Raw genomic sequence first — 19,464 nt, 5'->3', positions numbered from 1 at the left:
GACAAGAGCCCCAGACCCCCAGCTAACAATGACAAGAGCACCAGACACCCGACTAACAATGACAAGACCCAAGACCGCCGACTAACAATGACAAGACCCCAAGACCCCCGACTAACAATGACAACAGCCCAAGACGCCCGACTAACAATGACAAGAGCCCAAGACCCCCGACTAACAATGGCAAGAGCCCAAGACCCCCGTTTAATAATGACAAGAGCCCAAGACCCCCGACTAATAATGACAAGACCCCAAGACCCCCGACTAACAATGGCAAACAGCAGAAGTGGCCGTTGAACAGAGTTTGAGCGGAGGCACCGCCAGCATGCCGGGGCCACCTCTGGCAGCAGCCTGGTGGAGGCAGAAGCTGGAAGAGTAGCCACCCAGTTTCCTCCCCTGCAGCGGCCCCCACTGACTCCACTGCATGGGAGAGGGAAGGTCCGAGGGCAGAGGCTGGAGCCCGCCCAGACCACAGCAGAGTAGCAGGCCCCAGGGAGGCCCACCCTCAGAGCACTGCCTGCTGACGGTCCCCCACCACCAGAGCCCGTTCAACCCCCCTTCTCTGAGGTGACCTGGGGCTATGTGGGAGGGGCCTTTACACCTCAGAAGGTGACACCAGCCTTCCTGATGACTCATTCCAGCCCAGGCTTGGTCCCAGGGACCTCTATCTGCTCCCAGAAGTCAACCAGCCCATGACGGACAAAGCACTTTTTTCCCTGAGAATTTCTAAAGGTCTCTGAAGGCCACTCCAAGTTCTAAGAGGGAGTGAACGGCGGCGGCGGTATCGCGGAGGACAAGGGAAGCACCTCGGGGACGGAGGGCCCATGCACTGGACGCCACGTCCCCGACGGCTGCAATAAGCCCCGTGACGTCCTCGCTGCCAGTGCCCTCGACCGTGTGGCAGCAGAGGGGTGCGTGGTCACAGCACAGCTGGGGTGGGGGTGCTCACTCCTCCAGGATACTGTCCTACCCCCTCCCTGCCTCCATCTCGGGGCTGAGGCACCATGCACAGCAGTCTGGCCTCTCACCAGCAGGAGGGGCCCACAAGCACAGGGTGTATGTACCTTTGGGGACAGCTGCTCCCCAGCCCAGGTGGAGCTGAAATGGGGCTCCAGAAACGTGCCCCATGACACATTCATCAACAGATGAGAGACGAACTCATGGTGACATGGCTCGCTGGCGCCCCTCGCTCAGGAAGGGCAGACGTGGCCACATAAGCTGGCCTCTGGTCAGCTTGTCCCTGAGAGAACCAACGTGATCCCAGCAAAAGACACAACAGCCACCCAGAACTGGGGGTCAGAAGCACGAGTATGCCCTGAGGCAGGACTACCTGGATTCAAACACCAGCTCCTCTGCTGACCAGCTGGAGACCTTGGGCAGGTCACGTCATACCTCAGCTCCCCCTGCAAACTGGGGGTCATGCCGTGTCTCTGTGAGGGACACTGCTGAGGAGCACAGGGATTCAGGGATGTGCAGAGGGGGCTTTGTGGGGAAGACTCCCCACACATAGCTTGTCACCACTACAGTGTGAGCTTGCCACATCCACAGCAAACCAAGAGCGAGAGGACCCATCACGTCTACACTTGCATACACGCACACCACGCTCATGTCCACACCCGCACACACGTGGCACTGCAAAACGTGGAACCTGGTGAGAGGGTATCTTTCAGCCAACCTCCCAGCAGAATGAGTTTCTTGGAGGTACAGGCTAAGTTTCAAAGACTTTGAGGAGAAATTTTGGTGACAGTCTTGAGAGTCGCCTGTCAGCTGACACATCTATATATAAACTTACAGTAAGTAACTCTAGTGTTTACTCTGTAATATTTTCCTAAACCCAGGAAATGTCATGTACTCATTTCTGAGGACAGAGAGCGCTCTGGGAGTCACCACAAGGAAGACTGGATGCCCCAACACAGTTCCCTCCAGACTGCCAGAGTGGAAATCTGCCCAGTAATTCAACTTCCACTCTCCGGGTAAGATATTCAGTTAACAAAATGGCTGCCTTCTCCTCATCACCGACCGTCCAGATGCCACGGGGGCAGGCAGGCAGGAGCCCCGACATGGGACTCAGCCCAAGGCGCACACCTGTTTCTGCAGCACAAGCTCCCCATCGAGCTCCTGAAGTCTCCTCTTCAGTTTCCACGTCAGTTGTTCATACTGTTCCCGATGGCAGTCAATTTCACTGTTCTTGTCACTGTGGTAACAAACACGGCAGTAAGAACACATATACTTAACAGCCACCATAGCATCCATTTGTGGGGTGGTGTTGGTGGGGCCCAGTCGGGGCAACAAGACAGTACTCGTTGGCACTCCACTCCCCCCACATCTCCCCACCCCGGTCGGTGGGCTCCCAGTGACAATGCAGCAATGTGTGCTGGTGCCCCACTTTCACCTGGGCAATATCAGAAGGGCCTAGTGGGGAGCTGAAAATCTACCCCCCACTTGGACCCAAACAGTGTGACCGTCAGCAAAGAAAAGATGAATGGGATCTAGAGTCTCAAAATATAATACCTGAAATGTCCCAAATATAATAAAAAATCACACATCATACCAAGAACAGGACCAAGAGCCAGGAAAATCTCAACTCAAATGAGAAGAGACAGTCGGCTGACACACCAAGGTGACACAGGTGTTGGAATTACCTGACAAGGGTTTTAAAGAAGCCATCACAAAAACATTTCAGTAAGCAATTTAGTACACTCTTAAAACAGAGAAACTGAAAGTCTCAGCAAATAAAAAGAAGACACAACAAAAAATCAAATGGAAATCTGAGAACTGAAAATAACCAAAATATAAGCTTCACTGGATGGACTCAGTAGCAGAACGAATGTGGCAGAAAGCGGGCAGTGAATTACTTTAAATGGCCTTTCTAGGCATGGTCTTGTGACTCCCACAAAATGACTGGGTGAGACTATGCAAATAAAATACTTGTGGCCCACCAAGGGGACTGGACAGTGTGATGGTTAAGACTGTGTGTCTGCTTGGCTGGGCATATGATCAAAACATGATTCTCAGTGTTTTGGCAGTCGAACAATGTTGTGATCACTTCCTTGTTGAGACTTGATATGTGATCACCCCCATGATGGGATCTGCTGAGTGGTATTGGTTGGGGCGAAGCCTGTGGCAGCTCACTGCCCCCTCAGCCTTCATCTCTCAGCCCTCCACCACTTAGTCCTTCCTGCTCTCTTTGCCGGGGCTTTTGCTTGTTCTGGATCCTGAAGCTAGCTCCTGTTCGTCTGACCTCCAGTTCTTGGGACTTGGGCTAGCAGCTTACCAGCAGTCTTGCCTGCTGATCTTGAGATTCATTGTTATTCACAGCCTGTAACAGCACTGCTTTCCGGCCTGCCAATCTTGGGTTCACCAGCCCCTGCAGCTATGTGAATCCAGAAAAGCCTCTTTCCTGCCCCATGGACTTGGGACGTTACAGCCTCTAAAACCCACGGGAGCCATTTCCTTGATATAAATCTCTGTATATACACATATTTATACGCTTTACTGGTTTTGCTTCTCTAGAGAACCCAGCCTAAGACAGACAACATGCTGATAATGCAAATAAGGTTCATGGAACCCTTGTGGGGGTGGACCATGCAAATAAGGTGTATGGAATCCTAGCAAGGGGATTGGTCAGTTTTGCCATTCTGCTAGGCTTAAAGGGAGCCAATCCCAGAAGCAGACATGGGGACCTCACTACCACCAGGAACAGCCAGGAGCAGAGCATCTCCTTTGGACCCTGAGTCCCTGTGCTGAGAATCTCCTAGACCCAGGAGACAGAGACAGAGCTATAACACCAGAGACGGCAAGCAGCAGTGGCAGCAAAACCAGGAGACTGGCGTAAGACAGCACAGTGTGCTTCCTGGCCCACAGCGGCTACAGTGGGCGTACTGACCCACAGAGCAAGAGAGTTGAGCACCTTAGGGAAGAAGGCTTTCTGGCGAAGTCGGGTGCCTCTGGGCACTTGGTGGAGCTAGGCTCCTTGACCCACAGAGTGAGAGAGCTGAGTGTCTTCGGGCCCGAGGCTTACTGGCAGAGTGGGGTGCCTCTGGGTGCTTACTGGCCAAGCTAAAGAGCTTTGTAACACTTGCCTGAGCAGGGCAGGGCAGAGGCTGAGGGGCCGAGGGGCCAAGAGCCTAGAGAGAGGCCTGCCTGCAGGCATGGCAGAGAAGCTGTCCTGACCAAAGAACTGTATCCTGAGTCGTTCCTGTTACTGAATTGTAACCTGTTACTTCCCTAATAAACCCCAGAGCTATGAGTATGGTCTGTGAGTTCCGTGTGGCCGCTGCTATTGAACCCAGCAGAGGAGTAGAGAGTGCCGTGGGAGTCGTGGCTGTGTACAATTGGTATAAAGGTTGGAGGGTGGAGGTTATGTCTGACCTCCGCCTCACAGGGACCAGCTTTGGGCTGATGACAATGATTCTTCCCTCCTGAAGTTGGATGAGGTCAGATGCCACCACATCATTTTACACAGAGGAAGGACCATGGATGTGAAGACAGAACAACAGACAGTACTCAATCTAAACAGAGGAAACAGATGGAACAAAAACCAAGCAGAGCCTCAGGGGCTGTGGGCAGTAACAAAAGATCCACATCTGTGTCATCCGAGTGGCAAGATGAAAGGAAAGAGTGTGGGGCTGAAAAGGCATTGAAGAAATAATGGCTGAAAACTTCCCAACTGCAGTAAAAAAAGAATGGACAAAAACCCAAGGAGACACATTACAAAATAATGTAAAATATTTTTTGAAAGATGCTTTAAACACTCTCGAACGTGGCCGTGAGAAAGAAAATCGGTACTTTCACGGAGGGCACTTTGCCAACAACCGTCACCATGTCAAACGTACCTATCGCTGACCTAAAATTCACGGGACGTTTCAACAGTCAAAGTCGGGGACAACCTGAATGTCCACGTCCATGGTCCGGGAGAACGGCTATCAAGACCTCTCCTCACTAGGAGAGAACGCTCTAGCTCCTTCATACACACAGGTGGTATGTGTGTGAAGAAGGTTACTAAGCAGCATTGCTTGGACAAAAATGACCCATGCCTGGTAAAGTCCGCCTGGACTGGGAGAAACAGTGAGGCAACCCTAAATACTTCGTGCTTCCCCAAGGCAGTGGCTGGGACAGGCCAAGCCAGTTGCAGAGACTTCGGAAGCTACATCTGTGGGTACAAGAGACAATGGCTCCTGCAGGTAAGAGGTTTCCACGTCAAGGTGGCCGCATGTCCCCCAAGGTGCGCCTCCTTTCCCAGCACCTGAGAGGCTGCAGAAACCCCCTGGTAAGTAAGCAGGCAGCAGCGTGTAAATGGCAGGCAGAGCATACACCAGAGCGCCAGGTAACCAGTTCAAAGACCATGGCAGAACCAAGTGCAATGGTATGAAAAGATGCCAAAAACATGATGGGCCGATGAGAACAAGGTGCAGAGCAGTGTGTAGGGTGACTCTATGTGGGTGTGAAAGTGAACCCCCCTAGAGAGAGCGCAGCGGACCACGCCCAACAGGACCACACACAGCAGAACCACGTACAGCTGACCATGCACAGAGGACCACGCGCAGTGGGACCATGCACAGTGGACCACGCACAGCGGACCACGCACAGCAGACCACGCACAGCTGACCACGCAGAGGACCACGCACAACAGGACCACACACAGCGGACCATGTGCAGTGGGACCACACATAGCAGAACCACACACAGCTGGCCATGCACAGAGGACCACACACAGCAGACCACGCACAGCTGACCACCCACAGCAGACCATGCACAGAGGACCATGTGCAGTGGGACCATGCACAGCGGACCACGCACAGCTGACCACGCGCAGCGGACCACACACAGTGGGACCACACATAATAGAACCACACACAGCTGACCACGCACAGCAGACCATGCGCAACAGGAACTATGCACAGCAGAACCACTCACAACAGGACCACACATAGTGGACCATGCACAGTGGGACCATGCACAGCAGACCACGCACAGCAGAACCACACACAGCTGACCACGCACAGTGGGACCACGCACGGCGAACCATGTGCAGTGGGACCATGCACAGCAGACCACACAGAGCAGACCATGCACAGCAGACCACACAGCTGACCATGCACAGCGGACCATGCAGAGCTGACCACACACAGCAGACCATGCACACTGGACCACGCACAGCTGACCACACACAGCGGGATCATGCACAGTGGGACCACGCACAGCAGAACCATGCACAGCTGACCACACAGCGGGATCATGCACAGAACCACGCACAGCTGACCACATGCAGCAGACCATGTGCAGAGGCACCACGCACAGTGGACCACCCACAGTGGGACCATGCGCAGTGGGACCACGCACAGCAGACCATGTGCAGTGAACCACATGTAGAGGGACCATGCACAGCGAGTCACGCACAGTGGTACTGCACACAGCGGATCACGCACAGCAGGACCACGCACAGCGGACCATGCACAGCAGGTTGCTCACAGTGGGACCTTGCACAGCAGACCACGCACAGTGGGTAGCTCACAGCAGGACCACGCACACAGCGGATCATACACAGCAGGTCGCTCACAGTGGGACCTTGCACGGCAGACCACGCACAGTGGGGAGCTCATAGCAGGACCACCCACAGCAGGACCATTCACAGCCATCCTTGTGTCTGCTTCCCACTGCACAGTCTCCCATCCAGTCTGAATTTCGACCCTGAGAACATGTCACTTTTGTGATTTAAACAATTTCTTAAAAATACTGTTTACACTGGAAGAATACGTAACATGAAAAAATATTCAGGATCTTGATCAGTGAAAAAGAGCCTGCAGTAAGCTCTTATTTTTACGTTCTAAACACACACACATCACACACACCAGGAGGACACTCCCACTGTTAGCAGGGACACACTGAGCACACACTACTTCTGAAGTGAGTGGTTTTTAAATGAAGCCTGGACTCCACCCTCTACTGTCTCATCGGAGCCCCCCAGCTGCTGGCTCACCGCGACACCTGGGCAGGTGCAGCTGCACTGAGGCCACTGACGGGTGGTGAGCCTACAGACAAGTGTGTAAGGTCGTCTTGTTGGTGTGCCTGAAATCAGCCCATTTCGTTCTGAAATTAATGTTTCACATCATTAAAATCATTACAAGCTGGAATATGTTTAATTAAAATGTAGGCTTGCAATCAATGAAAAAAATTCCACACACTTAAACCAATCTTCCATGGTTTCAGCACGGCATTGGAACTCAGAAAAGCCACCCTTGTCCACATTCACTCGGCAAGTACGTGCTCAGGGCTGTGTACACAAATCTCACAGACCTCCGCAAGTGAGACCAAGAGCCCCATAGCCTGGCATCCACAGCAGGGGCAGTGGGGTCTCAAGCGGGCAGTGCCAGGCAGCACAGCCGGGGCAGCGGGCAGTCAGAGGGGCACGTCTGCGCGGGCTCACCTGTGCACGCGCTCCAGCTCCCGGCGATGCTCCTGCAGCGTCAGCTGCTGCTGCTGCTGCAGCTCATCTGCCCGCCGGGCCTCTCGGGCCAGCGCCTGCCTCAGCTTGGCCGCTTCGATCTTGAGCTCGCTGGCCTCCGCCTGCCGGGCCTCCTCTGCGCGCTGGGTCTGGGCGAAGGCAGCATCATAATGCTCCAGCTCGCGGTCCCGCTCCTCTAGCACTTGCAGGTTGTAGACAAAGTCCTCCCGGAGGCGCCGCAGCTGACCCTGCGCGTCCTCCAGCCGGCGCTGCACATCCTGCAGGGCGGCACCCTGCAGCTGGGCACGGCGGGCCTGCAGCGCCCGCCACTCCTCCTCCTTGTGGGCCAGCAGCTCCTCCAGGGCCTGCTCCGAGGGCAGCATGGTGGCAACCGTGTGGAGAGGGCAGGTTCGGACTCAGGCTGGGCTCCAACGTCCCTCCACTGCACCCAGCTCAGAGCCCGTCACCCTGAGGTCTGGCCAAACCTGAGTCCTGCAGCAGGCCACGCCCCGAGCTGGGAGGGGCTCGCCCGCGCCCGGCTGGTCAGCAGGCTGGGCCCTCAGTCTGCACACTCTCACCACAGAGCAGAGGAAGTCAAGAGAGAAGCTCTGTGTGCCGCCTACCAGGCTGCTCTTAACCACGTCCGCTCTGCAGATGAGAAAACTGGGGCTGCCGATCGCTGAGCCAGGGCTGCAGCCCAGGCAGCCCCTGTGGGGCCAGCACCCCCCACCCCTGGCTCCCCTCCTGGAGCTGGGGCCATGTCCTGAGACTCACCGCCCGGCGGGGCAGATGCCAGCAGAGCAGGTGTGTGTGCGTCCCTGATCTCCAGTCTGTCGTGGGCTGGCACTTCTGTAAAACACAGTAAAACAAGAGGCTAGAGAATGCAATTCCAAACGCAAAGACACGAAACACAGCGCATTCTTCGCTCTCAGGGTCACTCTGTCAGATCGCTAACCAGCGTCCAGGGGCCTCCTGCTCTCTGTGTCTGTGTGCCCCGCTGAGGACCGGGTGCACAGCCTGCCCCACGCCACGGCAGAGTGTACGTTCTGGAGACGCCTAGACTCTCCTGGTCCACTCCCATCAGATCACTCGGCAGATGGAGCTGGTTCTGACACACAAGCTGCTCAGCACCCCGCCTTCGGCCTTATTGCACCAAATCCATCAGAGGCCACACTCTGAAAGGCGGGGGGCCACCCACTGGACACCCCCAGCCACACCACACACGAGGCCAGGCAGGTTTGGGCGTGCTTCTGGCCGTCCCCTCCGAGCAGGCAGCTGGAATGATGTCCTCCCCTCCCATCACTTCTCCAGAAGGGCCGGGGAAGACGGGAACGGGGGTCAGGCAGAGACATCCAAGCGTCATTCCCGTCCAGAGAACTTAACATGCCTGACCCACTGTGAGGAGCCTCCTTTCAAAGAGAAAGACGTCCCACACTCTCTCCAGGTCATCTTGATGCACCACTTCACAGCGTTTACGGGGCACCGTCTGGGTGAGCGGCAGCGTGCACAGCACTGAAGCCACCGTGCATACCTGTGCGACAGGCGCCCTGGGGGCTCAGCGTGGTGGTACTCGCCCACCCCACGTGTCACCCGCAGGCACCAACCCTGCATGTCCACTCTGGTCAACATAAGCAGTACCCACAAAGACACATATCTCAGAAACAGAAACCAGAGCGCTGTTGTTGGGTGTAGCTGAGTCAGTTCTGACTCACAGTGACCCCACGTACAACAGAACGAAACACTGCTGCGTCCTGCGCCATCCTCACAATCATTGTTACGCTTTAGCCCATTGTTGCAGCCACTGTGTCAATCCATCTCGTTAAGGGTCTTCCTCTTTTTCACTGACCTTCTACTTTACCCAGTATGACATCCTTCTCCAGGGACTGATCCCTTCTGATAAAATGTCCAAAGTATCTGAGATGCAGTCTTGCCATCCTCCCTTCTAAGGCGCACTCTGGCTGTACTTCTTCTAAGATAGAATTGTTTGTTCTCCTGGCAGTCCATGGTATATTCAATGTTCTTTACCAACACCTCGATTCAAAAGTGTCAATTCTTCTCCAGTCTTCCTTACTCATTGTCCAGCTTTCACATGCATATGAGGAGATTGAAAGCACCATGGCTTGGGTCAGGCACACTTTGTTCCTTAAAGTGCCATCTTTGCTTTTTAACACTTTAAAGAGGTCTTTTGCAGCAGATTTGCCCAATGCGATGTGTTGTCTGATTTCTTGATTGTTTTTGTTTTTTTCTTTTTACATTAACTCTGGAATTCTTAAGCCAGCAGCCACTCTCTAAATCAGCAAGAATAGTGCCTTTCAGAGACATGAAATTCATTTCACTTCTGAAATCACTAACAACAAAAACACAGGTTATAGAGGTAAAACTACTTTACTATAATATCTTGGTAAAAGAATGAAAACAAAAGAAACAGTGAAAACGGTCTGGGCTTATATTTGAAGGATCCCGAAATATTTCGTCAGGACCAAAGCCACAGCGGGCTGCATTCTCCAGGAGGTACGCACTTGGCGTTGCGCCCAGGTCATCCACCACACGGCCGCTGCCCACTACGGAAGGCCGATGAGGTGATGCCGTCCTGCTCAAGGCGACGCTCAGGACACGCTTCAATCTCTTTGGCACGGCACACAAAGGTCCCAGCCGGATGGGCCCACTGCGCCCAGCCCGCCCCTCTGGGCTCCCAGGAGCCGGCGTGTTACTGTGAGGGGCACGTGCTGCTCTCTGCCTGAAAGGCTCCTCAGCCCTGCCTGGGTGTGCTGTTTCCCTAGAGTCCGAGCTGGCAGAGAGGAGCTGCTGGATAAATGTTTAGTGAATGACTCAGCCCGTCAATGAGTGAGAAACTGCTCTGCCAGGTTCCACTGCGCTCCCAGCAGAAGGGAAGCTCCCTGTGCACAAGGGGAGCCCGAGTCAGTGCCCGGAGCCTCTGTCCACCACAGGACAGCTGCCCCGCTGTCTGTGCAAAGCTCACCGAAGGATGACCCCCAGAGCCCGAGGCCGAGGTTAACTGGCTTAAACATCAGAGTCAGTCTCGGCCCAGCCTGCCAGCCAGCAGGTGCCCAGGAAGCTCCTGGTTTTCAGGCAGGACGGCCACACGGTGCTGGGACCTGAAGGAGAGATTGCTCACAGGCCTCCAGGAGAACCGGGGCCAGGAGACCTGCTGCCCAGCAGGGACTGGAACTGCGCAGGCAGCGACTCCGTCACTTCTGACTTCTCGTCTCCAAAACCTGGAGCTTTCTACCTCATTTCTATCTAACAGATCCTGTGTGGCCTGAAATTGTGGGTCTCAGGAAAACGGAAATAACTCCTCATGAAAGCCATGGTTTCTCCCCCACAGAGAACATTCAGGCTGCAGATGTGCCTATGGGCAGCAGAGGACGCACTGGACAGAGGGGTCTCATTAGCGGACAAAGCAGAGGCCAGAGAAAGGCCTACCGAGCCTCAACCTCACTCCAGTCACACTGAACATGCAAATGAGCCTCTGGTTCTAAGACGATGATACAAAAAGTGTCCGTGGAGTGTGGGCCAGTGCGTCAGAGCAAGGGGAACCAGGCAAGGTTGGGCACTCCATGGAGAACGCAGGGGAAGGGCTGAGGTAGATCCCAGGAAACAGTGTCTGCAGCCAGCGGAAGACTCTGAGATCTCACAGTCTCAGCCAGATTTACAACAGGACCCGAAAGCCTGCTGGTTCAGGAGTGCCCAACGCATGCGCCTCCTAACAGCCAGCGCTGCAAAGGAAACACTCATGGTCAGAGACAAACTCACGGGCACCTCATCGGCAGATGCGATGGTGGAATTAGTCATGCTCCTGTTCAGCTGGAGCATTTTTTTTAGAGTAAACATTTCATTAGTACTTAATTGAAAAAGCATTGCAGGATGCAACAAAACATATGCAGTTGCTTATCCAGCAATATGTAAAGGCTAAACATAAAATCACTAGAGGCCTGGGAACGAGATGTTAGGCACCCTGACTTGTCAAGAAGACATCCAACACGGAGGCTTCTCACATGCCTTCCTCTGAAGAGCTACCCTCCGAAGGCATCTGGCTCTCCACTCAGCCACCAGCACATAAGCCCCCCATGGCCAATGCAGAAGACCCATCGAGCTGGGGTGAAGAATGCTGTTGTCTTTTTGCTCCTTAAATGTAAACCCACTGCCATCAAGTCGATTCCAACTCATAGCAACCCTACAGGACAGACCAGAACTGCCACGTAGGGCTTCCAAGGCAGTAAATCTTTACAGAAACAGACAGCCACATCTTTCTTGTGTGGAGCAGCTGGTGGGTTCAAACCACTGACCTTTGGATTAGCAGCTGAGCACTTAACCACTGTGCCACCAGGGCTCCTTCTTAAATACAGTTAAATACAAACATAGAGGGAACGGAGGGGAAGCCCAGGGTGGCGCCTGTGCTCGGCACTCAGTACACAAGATCAATCAACCCAGCGCTCTATGAAGCCCCAGCATGAGCCGTATCAGCTAAACCAAGAGCACCCACTCTTTAAATGTGCCCACAGGGAAAAGATTAGGGGCTGGTGACCCCAAGCCATCATTCTCTTCTCTTCCCTGACTGCCACAGAGTAGTCATACCCATTTTTAAAACCTGAACTAAGACAAATTAGCAACAAATGAATCTTAATTCCATCCCTGGCACCTCCTGGAGGTTGGGGGCATTACCCAGCGAAGGGCATGCAGTACTTTTTTCCTTGAATTCAAATTTGCCAAATCCCTGTCCCCCACCAAAAAAAAAAAATAAGCAAAATGAGAAACAAAATAGAAGAGCAGCTTAATAGTCTTGTATTACAAGAGCTGAGGCTTGGCTAACTTTCAGAACCACATGAATGTCATACATAACAAAAAAAAAATAAAGAGAGAGAAAGAAAAAAACTTAAAATCAATAAGGACCCAAACTGGAATACAAACAGAAACAAGTGAGTCTAACTGCATTACAAATAAATAACATCAACATGCTCAAGTAACTCTGGAAAGCAGCATTTCGAGTATACATCCTAGGGCTGAAAACCAAAGTAACTGAACACAAATATTTGACTGTAGTTGGTTAAGTTTGTCTTTCACAGGAGTATGGACTGGCAATTCTGAAATCACTTTATGCATGTTCTAGGACTGAGCAAGTAAGTAAACATATTGAGGGCAGCAGGAGCCAGGCTTAGAGAAAGAATCACAAATAAGGCGAGGGAAAGTAGCATAAACCCCGTGGTGACGGATGGGAATTGAAGGTATCAGTACAAATTCATGGTGTTTAATATATACACAGATATACAGATTTAGAAATCGATACCATGTTGTCATGGACTGAATTATGTCCCCCAAAAGTGTGTGCATCAATTTGGCTAGGCCATGATTCCCAGTATTGTGTGGTTGTCCTTCATTTTGTGATTGTAATTTTATGTTAAAGAGTATAAGGGTGGGATTGTAACACCACCCTTACCCAGGTCACATCCCTGATCCAATGTAAAGGGAGTTTCCCTGGGGTGTGGCCTGCACCACCTTTTATCTCTCATGAGATAAAAGGAAAGGGAAGCAAGCAGAGAATTGGGGGCCTCATACCACCAAGAAAGCAGTGCTGGGAGCAGAGCGCATCCTTTGGACCCGGGGTTCCTGCATGGAGAAGCTCCTAGTCCAGGGGAAGACTGACGAGAAGGCCGACTGAGAAAGCAAGCCTTCCCCTGGAGCTGACGCCCTGAATTTGGACTTTTGGCCTACTAGACTCTGAGTGAATAAATTTCTCTTTGTTAAAGCCATCCACTTGTAGATGACTAAAACACATGTGTATACTGCGTACACTAGTATACACTTCGTATCTGTTTCTAAATACGGAGTACGAAGTACCTCCAAGTACGAAGTATGAATCTAGGTGTCTTAGTCATCTAGTGCTGCTATAACAGAAAATCACAAGTGGATGGCTTTAACAAAGAGAAGTTTATTCTCTCACAGTCCAGTAGGCTACAAGTTTAAATTCAGGGCTTCAGCTCCAGGGGAAGGCTTTCTCCATCGGCTCTGGAGAAAGGTCCATGTCATCAGTCTTCCCTTGGTCTGGGAGCTTCTTTGCACAGGAGCCTCGGGTCAAAAGGACGCGCTCTGCTCCCAGCACTGCTTTCTTGGTGGCATGAGGTTCCCATGGGTCTCTGCTTGCTTCTCTCTTTTATATCTCAAAAGAGATTGGCTTAAGACACTATCTAATTTTGTAGACCTCATCAGTGTAACTGCCACTAATCCATCTTATTACTTCATAGTGATAGAGTTCACAAAACATAAGGAAGTCACATCAGATTACAAAATGGTACATAATCATACAGTACTGGGAATCATGACCCAGCCAAGTTGACAGATATTTTGGGGGACACAATTCAATCCATGACACTACGAAAATTGAAAATCGTCCAGAATGAAACAGAACACATAAACATGGATATCCTAGGCATTAGTGAGCTGAAATGGACTGCTATTGGCCATTCTGAATCGGACAATCATGTGATCTACTGTGCCAGGAATGACAAATTGAAGAGGAATGGTGTTGCATTAATCGTCAAAAAGAACATTTCAAGATCTATCCTAAAGTACAATGACGTTAGTGATAGGATAACTTCCATACGCCTACAAGGAAGACCAGTTAACATGACTATTATTTAAATTTACACATCAACCGCTAAGGCCAAAGATGAAGAAATTGAAGATTTTTACCAACTTCCACAGTCTGAAATCGATCAAACATGCAATCAGGATGCTTTGACAATTACTGGTGATAGGAATGCGGAAGTTGGAGACAAAGAAGGATTGGTAGTTGGAAAATATGTCCTTGGTGATAGAAACAATGCCGGAGATCGTATGATAGAATTTTGCAAGACCGATGACTTCTTCGTTGCAGATACTTTTTTTCATCGACATAAACGGAGACTATACACTTGGACCTCACCAGATGGAATACACAGGAATCAAACTGACTACATCTGCAGAAAGAGACGATGGAAAAGCTCAATATTATCAGTCAGAACAAGGCCAGGGGCCGACTGTGGAACAGATCATCAATTGCGCCTATGCAAGATCACGCTGAAAACTGAAGAAAATTAGAATAAGTCCACGAGAGCCAAAGTACGACCTTGAGCATATCCCACCTGAATTTAGAGACCATCTCAAGAACAGATTTGACGCGCTGAACACTAATGACCAAAGACCAGTTGAGTTGTGGAATGACACCAAGGATATCATACATGAAGAAAGCAAGAGGTCATTAAAAAGACAGGAAAGAAAGAAAAGACCAAAATGGATGTCAGAAGAGACTCTGAAAATTGCTCTTGATCATCAAGTAGCTAAAGCAAAAGGAAGAAATGATGAAGCAAAAGAACTGAACAGAAGATTTCAAATGGCAGCTCAAGAAGACAAAGTAAAGTATTATAATGACACGTTCAAAGACCTGGAGTTAGAAAACCAAAAGGGAAGAACATGCTCAGCATTTCTCAAGCTGAAAGAACTTAAGAAAAAATTCAAGCCTTGAGTTGCAATACAGAAGGATTCTACGGGGAAAATATTAAACGACACAGGAAGCATTAAAAGAAGATGGAAGGAATACAGAGTCATTATACCAAAAAGAATTGGTCAACGTTGAACCATTTCAGGAGGTAGCATATGATCAGGAACCAATGGTATGGAAGGAAGAAGTCCAAGCTGCTCTGAAGGCACTGGCAAAAATCAAGGCTCCAGGAATTGAAGGAATACCAATTGAGATGTTACAACAAACGGATGCAGCGCTGGAAGTGCTCGCTCGTCTATGCCAAGAAATATGGAAGACAGCTACCTGGCCAACTGACTGGACAAGATCCGTATTCATACCTATTCCCAAAAAAGGTAATGCGGAAATTATCAAACAATATCATTAATATCACACACAAGTAAAATTTTGCTGAAGATCATTCAAAAGCAGCTACAGCAGTATATCAATAGGGAACTCCAGGAAACTCAAGCTGGATTCAGAAGAGGACGTGGAACCAGGGATGTCATTACTGATGTCAGATGAGTCCTGACTGAAAGCAGAGAATACCAGAAAGATGTTTACCTGTGTTTTATTGACTATGCAAAGGCATCCGACTGTGTGGATCTAACAAATTATGGATAACACTGAGAAGAATGGGAATTCCAGAACACTTAATTGCACTCATGAGGAACCTGTCCATAGATCAAGAGGCAGTCGTTCAAACAGAACAAGGGGATACTATGTAGTTTAAAGTCAGGATAGGTGTGCATCAGGGTTGTATCCTTTCACCATACTTATTCAATTTGTATGCTGAACAAAAAATCCGAGAAGCTGGACTATAGGAAGAAGAATGGGGCATCAGGATTGGAGGAAGACTCATTAACAACCTACATTATGCAGATGACACAACCTTGCTTGCTGAAAGTGAAGACGACTTGAAGCACTTACTGATGAAGATCAAAGACCACAGCCGTCAGTATGGATTACACCTCAACATCAAGAAAACAAAAATCCTCACAACTGGACCAATAAGCAACATCATGATAAACGGAGAAAAGATTGAAGTCGTCAAGGATTTCATTTTACCTGGATCCACAATCAACATCCATGGAAGCAGCAGTTAAGAAATCAAAAAACACATTGCATTGGGCAAATCTGCTGCGAAAGACCTCTTTAAAATGTTGAAAAGCAAAGATGTCACCTTGAAGACTAAGGTGAGCCTGACCCAAGCCATGGTGTTGTCAATCGCCTCATATGCATGTGAAAGAAGAATTGATACCTTTGAACTGTGATGTTGGTGAAGAGTATTGAATATCCCATAGACTGCCAAAAGAACGAACAAATCTGTCTGGGAAGAAGTACAACTAGAATGCTCTTTAGAAGCAAGGATGGAGAGACTACATCTCACATACTTTGGACATGTTATCAGGAGGGATCGGTCCTTGGAGAAGGACATCATGCTTGGTAAAGTAGAGGGCCAGTGAAAAAGAGGAAGACTCTCAACAAGATTGACTGACACAGTGGCTGTGTTTTGTTCTGTTGTACATGGGATCACTATGAGTCAGAATCAATTTGATGGCACCTAACAACAAATAACAGCGATGTGTACGGTGTTAGTATATACAAAGATGTATTTCCCTGCTCTGTCCATTGTGAAGGTCAAGAAGCAATGACACTCCAGAAGCAATCAGCACACCTAGTAACCAGATCTTGGTTTCTAAACACCATCCTCAACTAAAAGGAACTAGAGAAACAGCTGATTCCAGGGTTAGTCAAGGAAAGCACAAGATGAGCCTGGAACATCTGTGGTACCAGAAAGTAAACAACTGCTCCAAAAAAGGACGCAGTAGCCAACTTGAACGGGCTCCCAGTGGCCACATATGGAACAATCTGAGCCAAAAAATAAATGATAGTACTAGACTACAATCCATGGAGTAAAATAAGAATCCATTAGTTATGGACTAATACACATACCAATACACAAAATATACATACTAATATACAAACAGCTGGAGCCTTGCTGGCGCAGTGGTTAAGAGCTCAGCTGATAACCAAAAGGCCGGCAGTTCGAATCCAACAGCCCCTCCTTGGAAACCCTATGGGGCAGTTCTCCTCTGACCTACAGGGTCGCTATGAGTCGGAATCAACCCAACAGCAATGTGTTTTTGCTTTTTTTTAATAAACAAATATATGAATATACAAAAAACATACCAATATACAAAATAAATGAATAAATAGATAAACGGGGGAGAAGGGAAAGTTCTTCCTTACAGTTGTTGCTAGGTACCGTGGAGTCAATTCCGACTCATAGTGACCTTCCAATAGAATTCCAAATAATGAATGTAGAAGGAAGACGGAAATAGACAAATATACATTAATAATTGCTTCAGGCAAGACTCACCTAATGATGCTAAAACTAGTGGTAGGAAGCACGGTTAGAAACAAGACACTTCCATAGTCTCAAAGCGTCCCCTCACAAATACCAGGTATTTATCATTTACAAGGAAAACAGTAACTTTACAGCCGAGAGACGCAGCAGACTCCACTTTCACCAAGTGATCAAAGCCAGTATCCCCAGTAAATGGGACCAGTCAGTGTCACAGGCCTCCTGACAGGCTACACTGAGACAGACATGACTTCGCTTTTGAGATTTTCTTATCAAAAATGCAGAAGTTGAAACTAATTATGAAGAAGCATAAGAAGAACTGAAATCGAGGGGCGTCCTACAAAATTGCTGGCTAGAGCTCTGCAAATGTGTCAAGGTCGCGAAAGACAGAAAGACTGAGGAAACGCTGCCGATTAAAGAAAATGAAGATAACACGGGAGTTGAATGCAAGGCACGGCCACATCAAGGGACTCGGACACACAAACGAGCGGGAACGTGGTGCAGAACCAGGCCAAGTTCCCTTTTGTTGTACCAAAGGTTGCCATGAGCCACCATGACTATGACTCCATAGCAACTAATGACCACCACGGCCACAAAAGCAATGCGGGGCCCTGGACTGGATCCTGGGTCAGAGTGAAGTCCTCAGAGAGACAGCTGCTACATTTGAATACCGCCTGGTATCAATGTTAATTTCCTGACCTTTGGTACATGAACTGCGAAAGAAGTTAAGGTGTTTTTAGGAACCTGCTTGAAAGGTGCTAGGAAATTCTCTGTACTATTTGTGCAACTTTGTCTTAAAGTTCCAAATAATTGGGGGGAAAAATTAGACTCTGGAGCCAGACTGCCTAGGGTTCGCCCCCTTTACTGGCTGTGGAACTTGGGCAAATGATCTCATTTCTGCATGTGGCAGCTTCATCATCTGTAAAAAGGGGACAATCGTGCCCCGTCATCACATTATTGGGTCAAATAATGAAAAAACGCAAAGCACTATAGCACAAGCCTATGTGCCATTTCAGGGGGAGCTGTTACTGTTTAACACCAGCATCCAGAATAACATGTTTCCGTTCCTCCACCTGCACTTTATCAATCCAGGAAGTAATAACAATGTGTTGGGGTGTCCTGTGCTTATCTACCGCTGGGGGCAGAGAGAAGGAAGAAGGGCAAACAGCCATCAGTGAGCTTCCTGGGGGCTAGGGGGCACAATGTCCCAGCACTCCACTGTCGCTGTAAGGGGCCCTAAAGTCGGTTCCGACTCCCAGCGACCCTACTGCACAACAGAACGAAACCCTGCGGGTCCTGTGCCATCCTCACAATCTTCGCTGTCTGAGCCCACTGTTGCGGCCACTGTCAGCCCATCTCGTTGGGGGTCTCCCTCTTTTTCGCTGACCCTCTACCAAGCATGATGGCCTTCTCCAGGGACTGGTCCCTCCTGATAACATGTCCAAAGCAGGAAGACCAACTAGAATGTTCCAGCATTCTCGGTGGTATTATCACAGGTGAAGGTAAAGAACTGTCCCAGCAGAGCCTGGCTGGGTCGGAGGGGCCCGGAGCCCGGACCTAAAGTTGGGGGGTGGCCATCGCCGGACCCTGCACGCCTGCAGGAGCGACTGTCTCGCAGGACTTGGAAGTAGCGGGCCTCTGCCCAGAGCGGGCCGAGGAGGGGGCGATCCGGCAGGCCCAGGACGCAGCCCCCGCACGGTACCCGCTTCGGCGACCCAGTCTCCCCGCCGCGTGCCCGCCGCCGGGCCCCGCTCCCGCCCATCCCCGCGCCGCGGCTCACGGGGAACGCTTGTCCGCCGCTCCCTGCAGTCCGACCGCGTTGCCATGGCGACCCGCTCCTCCGACCGCAGCCCGCGCGCGCTCGGTGCAGCGATGGGCTCCGCCGGGCGGAAACGCGAACCCCGGCGCCGGGTTCTGGCTAGCGGCCGCCGCCACCCAAAACAACCGGAAGGGGTCCCGGGAGGAGGGCCTGGGCGCTAGTCTGCTCGGCTCCCCGAGCCTGCGGCCTCGGACACTTACCCCGGGCTGGCTTCCGCACCGTTAGTGGGTGACCTCAGGACGGAGCTCCGGTCCTGGGGGAAGGCGGCCGCTCCCTCCCAGCGGTGCCAGGCTCCGGGTCCCGCTGGTCGCCGGGTCGGCTCT

The 19,464-nt window shown here is 50.7% G+C and overlaps 1 protein-coding gene across 8 annotated transcripts in view; it reads right to left on the bottom strand.

Moving 5' to 3' along the window:
* The window catches only part of CCDC57 (coiled-coil domain containing 57), a 95,407-nt gene that overhangs the window by 51,490 nt on the left and 24,453 nt on the right, over nt 1-19,464 (bottom strand). For 4 of the 8 annotated variants that reach the window (XM_023729182.1, XM_023729187.1, XM_023729186.1 and 1 more), the window contains exons 1-4: nt 19,342-19,464; nt 8,216-8,290; nt 7,424-8,089; nt 2,083-2,191 (exon numbers count right to left, since the gene is read on the bottom strand). In XM_023729182.1, the coding sequence (XP_023584950.1) occupies nt 2,083-2,191; nt 7,424-7,824 (510 nt within the window). In that variant the 5' untranslated portion in view covers nt 7,825-8,089; nt 8,216-8,290; nt 19,342-19,464. Of the gene's footprint in view, nt 1-2,082; nt 2,192-7,423; nt 8,693-19,341 lie in introns of those variants that run through there. The other 4 variants (XM_023729185.1, XM_023729183.1, XM_023729184.1 and 1 more) reach the window with 4 other exon arrangements.

Source organism: Trichechus manatus, unplaced genomic scaffold (genome assembly GCF_000243295.1).
Source record: "Trichechus manatus latirostris isolate Lorelei unplaced genomic scaffold, TriManLat1.0 scaffold00028, whole genome shotgun sequence".
Lineage (NCBI taxonomy): Eukaryota > Metazoa > Chordata > Mammalia > Sirenia > Trichechidae > Trichechus > Trichechus manatus.
This window is presented reverse-complemented; position numbering and strand designations above follow the sequence as displayed.